Source organism: Cervus elaphus, chromosome 15 (assembly GCF_910594005.1).
Source record: "Cervus elaphus chromosome 15, mCerEla1.1, whole genome shotgun sequence".
NCBI lineage: Eukaryota > Metazoa > Chordata > Mammalia > Artiodactyla > Cervidae > Cervus > Cervus elaphus.
In genome coordinates this window covers 13807679-13825850 of record NC_057829.1, presented here as the reverse complement: position 1 = coordinate 13825850, position 18172 = coordinate 13807679, and the positions used below count along the sequence as shown (strand labels likewise).

Genomic DNA, 18172 nt, shown 5'->3' with positions numbered 1-18172 from the left:
TCCAGGGGCAGCTCACTGAGGGTCCCATGTGCTTCCTTGTCCACCACCACCCAGAGAACAACCACCATCTTGGACAGAGTGGCCTGCGGGGCTCCAAGGCCACAGGGCTGCCCAGCCTCAGGTCATGGGCCTTCTGGAGGACCCAACCTCGGGATCTTCGTCCTCTCAGCATGGGGCCCTGCAGAACCCAGAAGTCTTACCTTGGCCCTGACCTCCACATGACCCCTCCAGGGTCAGCTTCCGCATGGCAAGGCCTCCAAGTGGGGAGGTCGTGTTCTCTTGGCCAGAGGACTGTTCTCTGACGGTAACCAGTACTAGAATGGCCGTTTAACATCAGGGTTGCCCATCAGTTTGCCAAATATTTGACTTAGAGGAATGGAAACTTTTGGGGTGCCATAGCAGGTGGGGCCTTGCCACTCTGGTCCAGGGGGAGTCTGTCTGCCCGGGCCAGTAGCCAGGTTCCTCTGCAGCTCCCACCGCTGTCACGGGCCAGAGACTCAGGTCTGGGTTCCTCAGGGAAAGGGGTTTCTTTCTCCTCTTCTGCTATTGGCAGATAAATGCTGGTGGCTGGTTCCACACATAGACCAGAAAACTGCCTCACTCCAGAAGCTGAACCGGCTAGGGAGTGTCGCCAGAAGGGAGGCCTCGGTTGTGAGGAACTAACTTATTTCTTGGAGAGCAGGACCCTGAGTGTGGCCTCTCTGAGGCCTGTGGGTGGGGCCATGGGAAGGGTCAGAGTGTGGCCTTGGGCGGCCCTCCTGATACTGGTTGCCCCCCACCCCTTCCTGGTCCACTCAGCATGGGCACCAGGGCATCAGCCCAGAGACTCTGCAGGCCCCCCGGGCTGGTTGCTCCACCTCTGCCTGGTGATCTCTGTCCAGTACTGCCAGCCAGGATTGGTGGGCACTCAGTGTGAAGAGGTGACAGGATTTAGAGGAGCATGGCCAGGGAGGGGCTGCTAGGAACTGGTCCCCATTCACTGGAGGACAGGACCAGATATGCTCATGCCCAGGCCCCACTCTTCCCTCCCTGCCTCCACCGAGGGACCTCACGGGACTTCCTCCCACATACCGTCCCCCCTTCTCTGGAAGTGGAAGCCAGGCTTCTGGCACCAAGCATGGAGGGACGGCTCTCCTGATGCACCCAGTTCCCCTTCCAAAGGGCTGCTTCTCTAACGTCTGGCACCTCCTGGCGCCCTTTGTGAGAGCAGGCCCCCGTGCCCAACCCCATGCACCAGGATCTCTGCATCCTCCCAGCCCTGCCCACTGGGGCACCCAGGCCCTTCCCCAACCCCTAGGGCCCTCTGGGTCTGGCTAGGCCCCTGGGGAACTGTCCCCACCTAGCTTGCCTGGCCCCTTGGTCCCCCTGCACCTGGGCCTGGGGAGGGAGCCATGCTGCAGTTAACACACGACCCTGTGGCCGCCTGAGGTCCCTTCTCCACCTACTCCCTTCCCAGCTTGTTGACAGGCGAGTGATGACAGGCCCGGGTGCAGGGAGCGGCCGCCCTCCCGGGTGGTCTGTGCTATTAGCCATGGTTAGTTACACGCCTAGTTACACACTCGCAGCAAGTTACACAACCTGGTGGATGGGTGGCTCTACCTTAATCTGTTTTCACATAAGACAAAGGGGAGTGCCACAGTCAAGGCAAGCAGAGACAACGGGAAGGCTTCTTGGGGGATCCTGCAGGGGGCTGTCTCTGCTGGCAGAGCAGTAACCTGTGTGCTGTGAGGGGGCATCAGAATGGTCTACTCTCCTCTCATTTGCCCTCCCCTGCCCCTTGTGCTCCGGTGGTACCTAAAACCATATCAGTTTGTTTGCTTCCAACATTATTCTCCAAAAGGAAGTATTAATGGGACAGGGCTAGGGAAGTGTAGAGACCCATGTGTGTTCTCAGTGGATATCGGCCTACCTACCTCAGCTGGGTCCCCTAAGGACAGGGTCAGCAGTCAGGGTCCTGCCCCGGGGTATGAAGCACACGTGCCATGAAGCTCATGGGTTAGTGTGGGTGTGAGCTTGGGCGACCCATGGCCGCTCAGACTGCTGACTGGCCCTCAAGGCACACCACGTCCCATAGGTTCCTGTTAACACTGTTAGCAAGGGCATGGAGGAAACTGGAGAGGGCCTCTCCAGAGGTGGTTATGAGTTCAGATGGCCTGGGCTGCCTCCCAGGGCAGGTTGAGAGCCCCTGGACAGCTCAAGCCCTTGGAACTAGAAACAGAAGTTTCCAGGGTTTACCACGTGCTTGATTCTCTGGCTTCATGTTTTGCCAGCTGCCCTGTGACCTGGGGGTCATCAGTCCTGCTTTATATCCAGGAAGTGATAACTCAGAGAGGCACCTGCCTCATCCATGACACTCAGGCTTGGAGCCGAAGCTCTGCCTGCACGGCTGCCCTGGGTGATAAGTGGCTGGTGGGGTTGAGGGTGGCCCCAGCTGGACAGTGTGGGGAGGGGAGTGTGTGCAGGAAGCAGAAGCTGACTGTCACCTGCTCCCTCACCAGTGGTCGTCACCTCTATGTGGTCCCTCAGGGCCCATCAGACTTTCACCTGAGCCTGCTGGCACCTGCCCCTCCCCGCTTCCTCCCCACCCGCGGGGCCCTAGCTTCTGAGGACTTAGCCTCCACAGGGTATTTGTCGTGATGCTGGTCCACATCCACTGTGTGGGCACTTGGGTCCCTACCTCCTCTGTTCCGCAACAGCAGTCACCCAACACAAGGCCCCCTTCCATCTTCCAAAACTAAAACCTTGCAGGCTGTACCTTTTTAAAGGAAGGAAGTTTTTACCCTGAGTGGCCTTTGGTTTTGGAGAGAATGAAGAGAGGGAGGCAGAGACCACCTTAAAATGCTCCTTTCCCCAGTTCTGCTTCTCTGAGTTGCGGCTCACAACACACTTGGAAGGGTCCTGGGGCTCAGACAGCTTTGCCCTGCCTGGCATGTTATTTCTTCTTTTTTTTCTCTCTTTCAAATTTTTTCTAAACATAAATTGTTCTGAAGTGTAATGTACATATAGCAAAGTGTGTGAGTCATAAATGTTGCAGCTCAGACTTTTCATGGGGTGAATACATGGGTGATCAGTACCCAGCCCCAGCAGACCCCTTGGATCCTGATTAGATGTTCTTTCGTGTCTGGTTTCTTCTGCTCCACATGATGCTGGTAAAACTGATCCTGGTGTGTCCACTCTTGTTGATGGTGGTGCTCCCAGAGTGATTCTACCTCCTCGCTGTGGGCTGGTTCCCAGGATAGAACCATTGTGGACAGTGCTGCTCTAAACACTGGTGGATGGGTCTTTGGGTGTGAGTATGTAAGCATTTCTGGTGGTTCTACACCCAGCGAGGAGTTCTTCAGCCTGTGTATACTTGGCTTTCTTAGGCATTATTGGTCCGTCTTCCCATGTGGCTTTACCAGTTCCGCTCTCACCAGCAGCGATGGGAGTTTCTCTTGTACCACATCCTTGTCAGCACCTGGAATTTTCTGCCTTTCCATTTTGGCCACCTTAGTGGGCGTACAGCAGTATCACATGGTGATGTGAATTTTCCTTCCCCTGATGACTAATGAAATTGAGTGCTTTTTCTTATGTTTATCATCTTTTTGGATGTCCTTCTTCAAGTTTTTTGCGTATTTTTAAAAAGTTGGGTCTTCAGACTTTTTGATTTATGTGAGTTCTTTATATATTCTGGACATGAAGCCTGCACTGGGTGTATACACCTATGTCTAGCTATGCACACGTATTCACAGGCATACATACACACATGTGTTCACTCAACAGAGAGGTGTCAAGTGTCCCCATATGCAAACATGTCCCAGTCTCTGGGGCACAGCAGTGAACAGACCAAGGCCTTGCTCTCACAGAGCTCACTTCTCCCTAGAGGAGACTGACAAATAAGGAAGTAGAAAGAATATGTCTGACTGAAGTGGCCATGAGAAGGAAAGTTCAGGGGGAGAGGAAGTGTGGGAGTGGAGGTTAACACTATAAATATGTCACCAAGAAGGTGACACATCAGTAAAGACTCAAGAGGAAGAGTGCTGCACGCAGAGGGAGGGCGAGCAGGGGGTGGGGGTGAGTGAAAGGTGGGAGGTTTCCAGTCGGCACACCCACATGGCCACTAGACCCTGGCTTTCATTTCACTGAGGGTTCTGGGCAGTGGAGGGGCAAGACCTGACATAGGTTTTAACAGGGCCAATCGAGCTACTGTGTCAAGGCAGGATGGGTGGAAGCAGGGACATTAATTAGGAGCCTGTAGCACTGAGTCCAGCCTCCTGTCCTAGTTTCTCGTTGGTCCCAGGTGTCTGTACTTGTGAGGATGTCCAGGGTCACTGTCATCCCAGAATTAGGCTTTGTTGCTCTTTGCTCAGAGCGTCCTCTCATGGTCATGGGATAGATGCCCTGTTCCTGGCCTCATGGCTAGCCCATGTCATCTGGGCTGCCTCATCTTCCCAGAAGCCCCCAGCACGTGTCTGCTGGCCGCACCATACCTGGTTCCTTTTCCACTTTCTAAAGCCAGCTCTGGCAAGGTTACCGGGTTCCCATATTGGTCCCCACAAGCTCTCCCTGCAGAATCTTGCTCCCTGAGCCCAGCCCCACCCACAGCTTCAAGCGGGGGAACACCCTGGCAGGGGTCAGCCCTAGCAGGCCCATCTCCCTGCCTCCATGGGAACCAGGAAGGATGTGGCTGTGGTCTATGTACACACATGAATGCTGAGGGCACACCTGTGAGCAGAGGAGAGAGAGCACCATCCATATATGTGAGGACATTCCCATCGAAGGGACAATGGGCAGCGGGTGCTCCTTCCTTCTGGGCAAGCGTCTACCTTATTAAGGGATGCTGGTGAAACCTGTGAGTGAGCATGTATAGAAAGGCATAGTGGGGCTGTACATGGGCTCAGCCACCTCCTCTGGACCATAACACCTAGAGAGGCAGAGGGGAAAGTTTGCTCTAGACGCAGGTGGCAGTAGGGGTGTTAACTGCCCACGTGGACTTTCTGGAACTATACTGTGGCCACCTGAGGGCTTAACTGTCCTGCAGGGCTATGGGACAGAGCTGAGGACTGCAGGGGTGGGTGCCTGGCAGACTCCCTCAGGGCAAAACCCCTCACCCCTCTTGGCACTATGGAGTTTTCTGAAGGGGCAAGGTGGCCAGGCAGGCTCAGGACCAAGGGCCCAGACTAGTCCTGGTGCTGTGAGTCCCCTGTGGAGGCCACTATAAGCTCTGCATCCTCTGACTGGCCTGAAAGGAGATGCAGAAGCAGCAGGGGGAGGATAGTGTGAAAGCTTGTGGGGTTGGGGGGGAGGTATCTGCAGCCCTAGCCATTTCTGCTGGTGTTGTCCCCTTCTACCTAACTATCCACCCCAGGAGCTATACAAGGCTGTAGCTAGTAGTACAGGTGCTGGAACAGTGAGGTCTGGGTTCCAGTGTTAGAAGAGAAAGTGGGGTGGTTTCCAAGCTGCTGTATCCTCTTGGAGGAGACTGGTGAAGGGACTCCGCACAGCCCCTCATTCCTCAGGACAGAAATAGCTGTCTTCCAGGACTCAGCCTGAGGGCCAGTCTTGTTACTGGTGATAAAACAGGCAAAGGAGAGGGATTGGCTGAGGGGAGAGATGGCTGTCTCTCAAGGCTGCTGGGGGTGAGGTGTGGGGCTGTTGAAGGCAGGCTTCCAGGGGACCTACCTGAATACTGATAGGGTCGCCTCTTCCCATTCCAGCCCCAGGCTTGCTCATGAGCTCTCCCAGATTCTGCCCTGCTCCTGTTCCCAACTCAGCCTCTGGGCCCTCTGGTTCTAGACCTCCCAGAGAGGATAGTCTTCCCTCAGTCCACCTTTTCCTTTCAGATTCTCAGAGCCTGGGTTGAGGGCAACGCAGGAACCCGGTGGAGGGGAAGATCGGTCACCTGACAGGATTCTTTCTCAGCGCTGGGGCTCCTGAGGGCGGAATGACGCTTCGCTGTGCCATGTGCCAGGCCCGCCCCAAGCCGTGTCTTAGATTAATCCTCCCACAAAAGCAGCTGCTGTGTCCCCTGTGTTCATTCAATGAAACAGGACAGAGTTCTGTGGGACGCTCGAGGCCAGAGCAGTGTGGAGTGAGAAGCCCGTGAGGGGAGGCATTCAAGCCAGGCGCTGGCCAAGCACCTGCCGTAGCTCTGTAGTGGACATCTAAGATGAGGTGAGGCTGGGAAGGGCGAAGAGAGGCTCGAGGGAGGATACGGGGTCGCAGGGGCTCTCTGTGAGCTGGATCTCACCAACACGACCCGTGCGAAGCGCCTACCAGCACGGCGCCCCTTCGCCTAGTGGCAGAGCCCGTCCGGACCACCCAGCTCCGACATCCTGCTGTGGCCTCTGTACTGACGCCACGGCCCGCTCTCCCTGCACTCCCGGCGCCCCCAAACCCCGCGCCGGGCCTTTGAGCCTGGCCCATGGGGCGCGCGTCCCCGCGCCCCAACCCCTGCACCTTCCCGGTGGCCCTCCCGCAGCGCCCCGCCCCCGGCTTGCCCCGCCCCCTACGCCACGCCCCATTCGAACCCAGGCCGGGCGCCTGCCCCTGCACGTGGTCCGCTCGGCCCCACCCAAGTCCCCTGTACCCCTGGGCCCCCTATCTCGGCCCCACCCAGACTCCTAACGTTCCCGGCCCTGGGCCCTCCCCGGGCGCCCGCCGCCCCTCGGCCCGGCCCCTGGCCCGGCCCCGCCCCGCGGGAGGAGACAGGCGTGGGGAAGTCCGCGGGCCGGGCTGGGGTTTGGAGCCGCCTGGGCGCGCGGGCAGAGAGGCGGCCGCACCCGAGACGCCCCGGGCGCCGGCGGACAGCGCTGGGAGCAGGTAGCCAGGATGTTTCTGGAGCCCCAGGTAGGGCTGTGGCTCGTAGCAGGTGCGGGGCGGCGGGTGGCGGAGGCGGTGACGCAGACGCGCTCGCAGGGCAACCCCTTGATTGCAGTGGGACCGCGGGGCTAGGGATTCCTACGCCGCCGAGCTCCGGAAGCAGGGCTGACCACCCGGCAAGGAGTGCAGCCACCCGGAAAACATCTTCCGCCAGGCCTGGAAGAGGCTTGCCCTTGGGAACCACTCCCTCTGTGGGTCCCGCCGGGCACCTGCTGCCAGGTGGGCTGCGCCCAGGGCTCAGAACGGATGGGCAGCCCAGGCTGCCACTGCCTTGCCTGGCGCGGCTTGCGGAGGCCAGTGTTAGTCTACGGCTGAGTGGCACCTGCACAGCTGGTGCAGACCCCTGTGGGGCGGATGCGCAGGGGAGGCAGGTGACAGCAGCCCAGCAGCAGGGTCAGCGGGAGGGTGGCCGCCCTGGGACTGGCACAAGCAGGCGTGTAAGAGACAAGACGACAGCGCATCCTTTTCCCGACTTGAGGGGCTCAGAACCACCTATTTGCCCTGGAGGAGACAGGGGGACTGTAATGAGGGGGGCACGTGGGAGGTGTGCATGTGTGACGTGTGGGTGAGAGTGAGATTATGTGAAAACCGTGGGATGTTTATATATGGGACGTGTGTGTGAGAGTGGGGCAGGACTGCCCCTGTGTGAGCTCACAGACACCTGTGTATTTAAGGGCAGTGAGCCTCAGGCTGGGGCTTTGAGGGATGAGGGGCAGCTTTTCTACAGGAAGGGAGGCTGAGAACCTGTCGTGGAATTAATCCTGAGTATGAGGCAGTGTTGCATTTCCGTGACTGTTTATTACAGTTCTTCCTTTGAGATGATCGGGTGATGCGATTTAGGTGCTGCTCTTTGAGCCCTCTAAGCCTGGAGCTGATCGCTTTAGACCCAGGACCTCAGGGGGCAGAGAAGGGGGCTGCAGCTGGGCTAATCAGGCCTGGCAGTGCCCAAGAAGCAGGACTCATTCGTTCTTTCACGTAGTCATCACTCATTTACTGAGCCCCTGCTATGTGCAGGCACGGTGGATTCAGCAGGGAGGGAACCAGATAGAAACCACAGCTTCTGTCCTCATGGCTCACCTTCTAGCAAGGGAGACCAGGGGGTGGGGGGGGGTGGAGCACAATCAATAAATGAGATATGGAATGTTACAAAGTGATACGTGTTAAAAGGGAAAAAGTAAATGAATAGAAAATATCAAGGGTGCATCAGGCAGGATAATTTAGATTATCAGCAGTAGTCAAACAACCCCCAAAGCCAGGGGCTTTACAACACTGTAATTTTCACTCACTGGCTTGTCTGTCAGGGGTTGACAGGGCCCCACCCCAAGCCTTCCTCTCTCAAGGACCTGGGCTGACAGGTCCCATGGCAGAGGGGGAGTGAGGCCCTTGCACTGACATTTCAATGCCCCACTTCACAGTGCCACACATCACTTCCACTCACTGTTCTTGAGTCAGATGAGTCACATGACCCACTCAATCTCACTAGGACCAGCAGTGACAGTTCTGCTCAGCCTGGCCACATGTCCAGCGTGTTTGGTGCCCAGCACATTGACCACCAGTGTGGGGCTGCCTTGAGTGGGCAGTCCGGGGAGGCCTTCACCTGAGGACCTGCTGGACAAGAGGCAGGGAGATGGTGGCAGCGGGAGCAGGAGTGCACGGCAGGAGGTCAGACCAAGCTTGGAAGAGGAAGCTGCCTGTGTTCAGGCACCAGACTGGAAGCCAGTGTCAGGGGCAGGGCTGGTGAGGGTGAGAGGATAGTTTGGCCAAAGCTCAGTTGCTCAGGGGCTCAGCTGAGGGAGTGGAGGAGGAGAGAAGGCCCGATTTGAACACAATCTGAAGGTAAAGCGAGAGGCCCTGCTGATGGTGGAAATGTGGGGTACAGATGGAGAAGAGGCAGCAACTCCAGGAAGGAGAGGTGGGAAAGGATGCAGGTGGAGCAGGTGGGGGCGGGGAGGAGGGGGAACAGTTTGACACCCCCTGGGGCAATGTCACCTGGCACTCGCGAGCAGTATGGAGTCCAGGGAGGGTCTGGCCCTGGTGCCGATGCGGAGCTCCAGCTTTCTTCATCCTGCGGGCTCTTGCCGCCTCTTGGCCATGCTGCCTACACTTGTACCTGCTGGTTCAGGACAGCCCGCCCAGGCGCCACGCCCCCATCTTGCTGGGCCTGCCTGCCGCTGGGGTTGGGGGAGCCTCGTGTGAGCTCCACCAGGGGAGGCAAGGTGAGTGGAGGAGAGCCACAGCATCCTGTGTCGACCTGGCTGCCTTCTGAGGTGCTGGAGCACTGGGAACAGTCGCATAACCACCAAGACAGGGACCACAGTGGTGCAGGGTCTTCACAGGCTAGGCCATCTAGGGCAGCTGCTTGGGGTGTCGGCTTTGGGATGGGTAGGGTTTGGCCAGAGAGATGGAGCTGAGGTACCTGTGGAAGCCACCTGCACCCTCTGCACCTCTGGATTCCTTGGGAGCCTCCCTCTGGGGAGTTCCAAGTGAGTGACCGGAAGAGGGTTGGTCTCTCAGGGCTCTGGTTTCAGTGAGGAGACCTGTTATGTCTCCCTGTTATTCCTTCTCCTGACCCACTAGAAACTACCTGGTTTGGAGTTTCCGTGGAAACCCACCTCAAGTCCTCCCTGACTTCTCCCTACAGAGTTATACCCCACACTCGTGTGCCCCTCAGCACCCAGCACAGACATGTGATCCCGCTTCTCTCACGCCGCACAGTGGTGTTACTGCGCCTGTGCTGGCTGACTCGGTGCTCTATGGGCTCCCCCAGTCCCAAGTGTGTGGCGCAGGTCAGAGGACCTCAGGGATGTTTGTCAACTAAATAAGTGAGGGAAGGAAGAAGCAGACACAAGGGCTGGAGGGGCCCGCAGAGACTGCCCAGTTCTGCTTCTTTGTTTTACACATGGGGAGGCTGAGGCCCACAGGGGCTGCGGTTGGCCTGAGTTCAGCCAGGGGTCAGAGTTGGCCCCTTGACCACGATGTCCACTGTCCCAGGTTCTGGGCTGGCTGGAGCCCTGTGGGTTCCAGGACAAGGGGAGCCTGGAGGCAGACAGAATGGAGAGTCCTAGGTGACGGGTCAGGTGGGAGCATGTGGATGATGGCCTCTACTGGGGTTCTCCACTTCTTTCCCCCTGGAGACCTGCTGCCTCCAAGGGCTCCGGCCCTGTGGCCTCAGGGCAGTTGGTGGGCCGTGGGGTTTCTCTGGCAAACCCACTGCCCTGTGTCTCGGCCTCCAGTGGAACCACCGCACCCCACCCTCACTGTCCTGCTCACCCCCGCCTGCCTGGCTGGGGCCAAGCCCACGGCATTTCCCAAAGGTTAGTGTGGCTGCCACACGAGCCGCCCCCCTGTCCATGGCGAGTGTGAGTCACAGGCCCTGGGAGCCAGCTCTCTGGTCTCCTCTAACCCTCACAAGGTCACTGTGCCAGTGAGGCTGAGGCTCCAAGATGTAGGGCAGCACCGTGAGCAAACCAGGAGTTCATCCTGAGGTTGGCCGACCCCAGAGCCTGGACCCCCTGCACGCACCAGGGGCCTGTGCAGCATCCTTAGAAGGGGGAAGCAAGTTCCCAGGGGTGTCCAGCCCAGAGGGCAACATGGGGGGCTGTCAGGGGTGTGTGGCCAGGAAAGGGGGCTGTGAATCGGGTGGCTGATGTGGGTGGCAGAGCAGGCCCATTGGGAATGTGTCCCTGGCCAGTGAAGAGCTGGGAAGCCCCAGGGCATGCACACACGCCCACACACGCAGATTCCTGGCTCACACATACCCCCTTCTCTTTCGCCACTGGAGTGAAAACACACATTCCACATGGACTGAGTCGGGATGTTCCCTGAGGAGGTTGATAGGTAAGATATTGATCTTTAAAAAAAAAATGTGTGTTAGGTAATTGATAATTAAACTCTCTTATTAGTTTTAACAGATTTTCAGTTGGGCTCCCTGGAAAACCCAAGAATGATTTAATTAATTTCTAATGTATCTTTTAAAAACTTTCTGATCTTACTGTGTTTTCTAAAAGGTACACAGCAGCTTTCAATAATAGCAGTTGCCCTTGGCTTGATCTTCATTTTAATAAAGAGGCCTCTGATGTTTTGTTGTGAAGTCTGAAATTGGCCCTAAATTTCAAACAGATATTCTTCATCATGAGGTATACTTCATTCCCACGTTAAGTGCCAAGAGTGTACAACAAGAATGGATATTCATCCGAGGCTTTCCTATATCTGGCAAAATCATCAAATTCCTTTCCTCCTTGGACCTATTAATGTGTTGACTTATTAGCTTTTCTGAGCTAAATCATCCTGTTCCTGGAATAAATCCCACAGGGTCAGGCTCAATTGTGCTCTGAAATGCTGCTGAGTTCATTCTGCTGATATGTTGCTTGGGGTATTTTTCATCTATATTCATAGGTGAGAATTTATTCGTACTTTTCTATTAGGGTAGATATTTGTCACATCTATACATCATGGTTATGTTAGCTTCATAAAATGAATAGGAAAGTTTTTCAATATGAATTCTGTAGTTGAAATAGTTTAAATATCATATAAAATTATCTGACTCGCTAAGGCTTGAAATAATTCATTTTGGAAACTGGCTCAGCTGGGGCTTGCTTTTATTTTTCCCTGAGGTTTTAGTTGGCTGTGAAGTTACTTAATTTGTACTATGGTTATTGGTCCATTTGGGTTCTAAATATTTTTAGCCTATTTTGGTTATTTATATTTTCTAGGTAATATCCCAGTTCGAAATGCTTTCAGGCCTTTTAGCACAGATTTATATCATCTATCCTTTTCAGGTTTCTTCTTCACATCTTCTCCACATTAGCTTCTCTTTTTCATCCCTCTGTTTTTGCATTTCTTCCTCTCCATTCTTTGCTTCCCTTCCATCCTCCCTCTTTTCCTTTCTGCTAGCGTCCTCCTTTTCTTCCTTCCTTTTGTTGATGAGAATTGCCAAAGGTTTATCTTTTAAATTTTCATTTTCAAAAGAAAACCAGCTCTTAGTGTACAGCAAGTCCTACTGTCTTCCTTTTCTTAAATTCACTAATTTCTCATTTAGTAATTTCTTCCTCCAGTTTGCTTTGCTGAATGTCTGTTTTGTTTAGAAGCTCTTAAGCTTTTTGAATCAAGTGCTTAGTTTGTTTTAAATTCCCCCTGGTTTATTTAAAATATATTGAAGTCTATGAATTTTTCTGTGAGTACAGCTTTGGCCATATTGAATTTCACAGGATTTCTTCTAAGGGTTATTTTTCTTATGTGTCTATAATTGGAGTTTTGATTGCTACTTGAACACAAACATGACTTAGGGAAGCTTTTTATTAAGTGGGTGATTTTTTTTTTTTTTTGGTTCATCGTTTGTTTCTTAATATCCAGACATATCATTCTGTCGCCTGTACAGACGACAGTTCTGTTTGGAAACTCCACCAGGGTTTCATTGGTCATTTGATGTGTGAGCAATGTGGATGAGTACTCTTGGATAGAAGAACATGCCTTGCTGTTTTTAGGGCATGATATTTCACATATTTTTCTCTTTATGCTTCCATCCCCACGTCCTGAGAGAATTCCCTGCAGTATTTTCATTCCTTTCTACCAATCATCTCTTTGGGTCTGAATCGCGTGACAGGAATTGTAGAAAGTTCTAGTTGTTGTCCTGCCTGTTTCTGGTCTATGAAGAGCCCTATGCGCCGTGCTTGGGCGCTGGGCCCATTTCCCGGGCACAGCGGGGCAAGCATGTTCTCAGCAGCGTGCCTTTCACTTTCAACCTTTGGCAGAAAGTACCAGCCTGCAGGCTGGAGCAGTGGGCTGTTCCTGGCTCCGCTTGGCCAGACCATGTTACCTCAGGCTGTCCTTGGCCTCCTGGGCTGCACCTCATCCCAGCAGTGGTCAGTAATGCCTTGGGGGGCGCTGTGGGGATGTGTAGGATGGCCCAGTAGGTGGAAACCTTCTGTGAGTGTCACTTATTGGCAGGGACACTGCCAGCCGTTTCAGGTCAGGCCTGGATCTGGCCGCCCAGCACGGGGCCCCTCAGGTGCACGTGCACACCTGGCCTTCGGATCCTGCCCTGGCATCCCACAATGCTGTGCTCACTGGCCCCTCCATGCATTCTGCAAGCAGGTGGCTCTGGGCCAGGCCTTGTCCATCTCTCAGGGACCCTGGCAGTCTCGCTCCACCTGCCTTCGCCTTACACCTGTCCTCCCTTCTCTGGAGCCTGTGCTGAATCCTGGGTTTCATAGCAGATCATGGTGGTCACACTCACCGGGGTTCACCACGTTGCAGCTGTAAGGCCTGGGGCTGATGACTTAAACCTTTGGGGATTTGTTCCCTGTCTGGAAAATGGGATGACAGCTGCTGTGCCGGCCACGTGTGCAGAGCGGCGAGTGGGAAAGTGCGGTGCCCCGGGGCGGGGGGGGGGGGGGATGGAGACCGCTGTGCCGCTGGTGCTCCTGGGGGCCGGCCCTTTCTAGACACTAGGGGGTTCAGGGCACGGGACAGGAAGGCTGCCTGTGTACCCAGCGTGTGCATAGGGAGCGGGAGAGGTTTCTGTTTGAGGGTCAGGATGCGAGTCCAGGTCCTGTTTCTAAGAGGCCGCGGCCACTGGACAGGCTGTGCTGTCCAGGCCCAGTAGGGAGCTGGGTGCCTGCTGCCCTTCACCCTGAGGCTGGCACACACAAACCTCCAGCCCCTGCAGAGCAGCGGGATCCCAGGGGTGCCACTCTGGGTGTCTGCCAGGAGGATGACAATTCAGGCGAAGGAAATGGATTTTTATTTGTTTTTAAACACAAAGGAAAATCGTTGCTCAGCCTAATTAGATGTCATTTAAAAATAAAAGAACTGTACGTTCTTTTCCCCCCTGCACCCCCAGACAGCCTGCAGGGTGGAATAGAGGCCACTCTCTACTCAGGCCTGAGTGTGGCTTGTCTCTCCAGCCCCTCCAGCCCTAGGGGCCCAGCCTCCCTGCCTCTCAAGGACCTTCAACTCTGACCCAGTTCCCTGTTGTCCTGCTGGCTCACAGTCATGCCCCTGCTGCTCCTTGGGGTCCTTCCTGTGTGGGGTACCAGGGGAGCCTGGGTCAGACACCCCCTTCTGGAACCTGGGGTCCTGACAGGTGGCAGAGTTTTGCAGACTTTTTTTTTGCCCCAGATTTTGCTTCACATACTTAGCACCAATCTTAAGTGGACGCCCAGTAGAGGAAGGAGATCCCAGAGGTGAGATTCCAGTGGAGGTGAGGGGCTGCACAACGCCCTCCTCAGTGGCACTTTGAGGACAGGAGTGCCTCCCAAGTCTATCTCATCTTCCTCCCCCTTCTGTCTGAGGCTGTGCTCAGCTCAGCCTCCAGGAGTCTGAGAGCCACCTGCCCATGTGCAGGAGTGCACCGTGACCCTTGTGGAATCTGAGGCCAGAGGGGGGATGGGAAGGCCCTGGGCACCATCCTCTTGCCCTGGGGGCCCTGAGTGGGAGGTTGGCATGCCAGCAGCCCGCCCTCCAGGAAAAGGGCAGGGATTCTCTGAAATCCTACCTGCTCCTCCCTGGGCCTCTCAAGGCTCAATAATGGGATGGTTATTGGTGGACAATGACATTTTGTCCCTCAAGCAGCCACCAGAAGAAGCTGACTGGGCAGAACGGGAAAGAAGGAGGAGGAGGAAACCCGAACTTGGCAGAATTAGTGTTTAGGAGGGTGAAGAGGAGATGGCAAGATTCCTTTAATCAATTCAAATAGGATTTGATAATAGGAAAGAATTCAGAAGGAGAAAAAAAAAATGAATCATGCATCTGTAACAAAGCTTTAATTGTTGGCATCTCTCCGAGGCTGGGCCTTTGTGGAGAAGGCGCCAAGGTGTTGCGTGGCTCCATTCCCATGGCAGCCACCTCCTGGCTGGAGTCCGGCCCACAGCCCTCCGCCAGCCTCCAGGACTGCCCTGGCTGGCCCAGAGGGTGCACGGAGGTAAATACGGCTCTTCTTCCTGGCATTTGTGAATATGATTTCTTAAAGCTTGGTTTCTGTGAAAAATGCCACCCCTTGCCCTCATTCCCCACAAGGTCCATCAGGCTGGGAGGATGGGAGCGGCACAGAGCTGCACAGCACCCTGCCTGCAAGGATGTGCCCTCCTGAGGGCTTCCCTGCTGGGAGGGCCACAGGGGTACAGGGGTGAGGACTAATGAAGCCTCTCCACAGAGGCATGTCACCCCTGCCACTCTCCATCCCAGGTAGAGCAGCCACCTCGAAGGCAGAGCCAGTTCTTTCATTTAAGAAATGTTTTTAAAAAGTTTGGCCATGCTGCAAGGCTTATAGGATCTCAGTTCCCTGACCAGGGATTGAACCTGTGCCCTCAGCAGTGAAAGCACTGAATCCTAACCACTGGACACCAGGGAAGTCCCCAGAGTCAGTTCTGAGACCCACATGCTGGGACAGGGCAGCGTGGCCAGGCAAGTGGGTCTGCTTGCCTGGAAGGAGAGGCAGCTTCCCCCAACTTTCTCCCTGTCTGCATCAGGGGCCCAGTGACTATCCAGAGTGTATGCCCAGAGGAGAGAGGGCCCCAGGGTAGGGTCAGGAGAGGGGCAGTGCCAGCCCCCATAACTGTGTCTAGAAAGGTGGTGGGGACCCTGGAGAACAAGTGTCCCTGGGGCCTACCAGTGTCCTGCAGTTCTGACTCCACTGAAACCAACAAGTGCTAAGACTGTCCCAAGCATGGTGGCCTCAGGTCACACTCAGTACCACCCGTGAAGCCCCTGCTGGAGGTGCCAGCTTATAGAGGAAGTTGCTAGCTCCCAACTCAGGGGTGGCCAGGTGTCACTCCCAGCCTGCTGGACCCCCGGCCCATGTTTGCAGCCAGACCCTGAGTTTCTTTAGTATGTGGTCTCGGCAGACAAGACTAGGGCTGCAGGAGTTTAAGAGGTATATTTGAGCTCAAAGGTAGGAAGATCTGAAAGCCAGGATTTGGGGAGGGGAAGAACCGCCCCAGGAGAGAGCTGTCTGCCTACCTGTGTCTGAATTCAGGCTGGCAGCTTCTCTCCCGACTTTCTCCTCTTCTGGAGGACTGATCTCCTTTTAACCCATAATATCACATCCTTATCTGTGTAGTCACTGTGCATCCCAGCCACAGCCTGCCCCAAGAGGCTCAGTGGGGACAGAGACCCAGTTTCCTTCATTGGTAGGTCTCCAAGGTGTAGGCGGGTTCCTTGGTAACACTTGTGAATGAATGAGTGAATGGTCAGTTGGTCAAGGAGTGAGGGCACTGTGGAACACCCACCTCTTATCCACCTCCAGCGCAAGTGACATCAGAGAACCAGACAGTGAGCCCTAGAAGGGTGAAGGGCTCCATTTTGCAGATGTAGGAGGCCCAGCCCCAGCTGCCCCAAGGTTCCCAGCAGAGGTCCCTGGGCCAAGCAGCCAGTATGGATCTTTCCCTAACTGTGGCTTCTGAGTGCTGTTGGGGCTACTGCCCTGCTCCCACCAAGCCTGGGTTTTTCTGGAACTGGATGAAACCAGAGACAGCCCCACATATGCACTCATTCTGAAATCTCTGCCAAAGGCTGCCCTCTTGGTTGAGTGGTCCTCCAGGGTGAGGGGCCAGCGCTGGCACCCAGTTTCCCCCCAGGAGCACTTGCTCTCGCTCTCCTCCAGTCAACAGAGGGGAGACTGGCAAGATGTGTAATTTTCAGTTGCTAATTGTGATGCCCTGCAGCTTGCTGAGCTAAAAATAGTCTCCATTTTGTTGAGTAGGTTAAAAAATAGAAGCCCATGTGCTGCCTCCAAAAAAGCACCCCTTGCAAAGCCTGGCAGAGGCAGGGGGCTGTGGTGCCCCTCCTCCACCTCCCAGCAGCTCCCTGGGGGCTCATGTGAGATGGGCCTTCAGGGCCATTTTTGTCCCCGTTTTCCAGGAAGCTGGGATGTTTAACTTGCCATCCATGGATGAGCTTCCAGGAGCCCGTCAGTCCCTGAAATTTTATGCAGAAGGTCGTGGGAAGGTGCACTTATCCGTGTGCCCAGGGTGAGGGCCTCAGTGTTCATCTGATGCTCAGAGGTTCAAGCCCTGGCCAGGCACAATGATGAGCTGGAATGACAGTCTCCAGATGGAGCAGGAAAGTGGGGCAGGCAGGCCTGGGCACACCTACTCACCGCCACCAGCCTGGGCAGCCTTGTACAAGTCCTGTGCACTTGACACCCTCATCTAAGAAATGAGCATCTCCACACTGCCCTCTGTGGGTTGGGGGAATTGCACTGGATGAGATATAACACCCAGCACCTGGCTGGGCTCCCAAATCCCAGTGATAAACATCTCAAGTGCAAAAGGTTAGGACTTCCCTGGTGGTCCAGTGGTTAAAATGCTACACTTCTACTGCAGGGAGCATGGGTTCAATCCCTGGTCAGGAACTAAGATCCCACATGCGGCATGACCACACACACAAAAAAGTAAAAAAAAAAAAAAATATATATATATATGTGTGTGTGTGTGTGTGTGTAGAAGGTTAGTCAAAGAAAGCTTATCCCTGCTTCTCCATTTCTTAGAAACTTCCAGAACTGCAGACTCCAGGATTGAAAGGAGTCTTATATTCTGACTGTACCCTGGGAACCTGGCCTAGACAGCTCCTCCCTTTCAGAGCTGAATGGTGGCCTGACATTGCTCCATCTAGCTGCACAGGAGTCTGTCCCCTCCCTGGGTTGTTGACCCCCCTCTTAGCTGGGCAGAGCTGGTGGACAGTTATTCCTGGAGCCACCCTCTGACTCCTCCCTCTGGAGCTGAGAAACGTGTGTCATGCAGAGCCCCCTGGGGTGGGGGCCATGCATGCCCATTGGGCAGTGCCTTCCCTTTCCTGGGATGCATCCTGAGAGCAGAGTTGGTGTTAGGAACAGGTAAGGGCATCAGAGGCCAGGAGGCTGGAGGACCCCTGAGAGCCCATGGGTGGGGTCCCTCCCAAGTGGCTCCTGAAGGTTGAGGTCTCTGACCCACCTCCTGCCCCAAGTCCCTTCCTGCCCTCCCCTCCCAGCCCACCTTCCTGCCCTGCCCTTCCACCCTACCTTCCTGCCCAGAGCTTGGGGCATCAAGCCAGGGGTCTGACTAGTGCCCCACAGGCCCTGCTCCTGGGCAGGGAACATCGCCTCCCACGGCTGGGAGGCCAGAAATGAGGCAGGAGCAGACCTCAGGTGTGGGAACACCTCCAGGAGGGTGTGCAAGGTTGCCCCAGACAGTCGTGAGCACACACAACCCTGCACACAGATGCTGCAGTAATTGGATGTTTGTCTAGAGTCAGTGTCACTTACATTCTTTACCCCAGTATGTTTAAGTAAATCGTCTGTGATGGCTTCAGCTGTGGAAGTCTTTTACGAGACCAC

General features: G+C 55.2%; 1 protein-coding gene across 5 annotated transcripts in view; it reads left to right on the top strand.

Moving 5' to 3' along the window:
* RASGEF1A (RasGEF domain family member 1A) overlaps nucleotides 1–18172 on the top strand; it is a 92015-nt gene that overhangs the window by 46431 nt on the left and 27412 nt on the right. The window contains exon 1 of one of the 5 annotated variants that reach the window (XM_043926787.1): nucleotides 6059–6153. The exons of 1 other annotated variant lie outside the window; for it this stretch is intronic. Coding sequence is in view for 2 of the 4 variants with exons in the window: in XM_043926789.1 (XP_043782724.1) it covers nucleotides 6811–6828 (18 nt within the window). In the remaining 2 variants the exon portion in view is untranslated. Of the gene's footprint in view, nucleotides 1–6058; nucleotides 6154–6536; nucleotides 6829–11235; nucleotides 11257–18172 lie in introns of those variants that run through there. 3 more of the 5 variants (XM_043926789.1, XM_043926785.1, XM_043926788.1) reach the window with 3 other exon arrangements.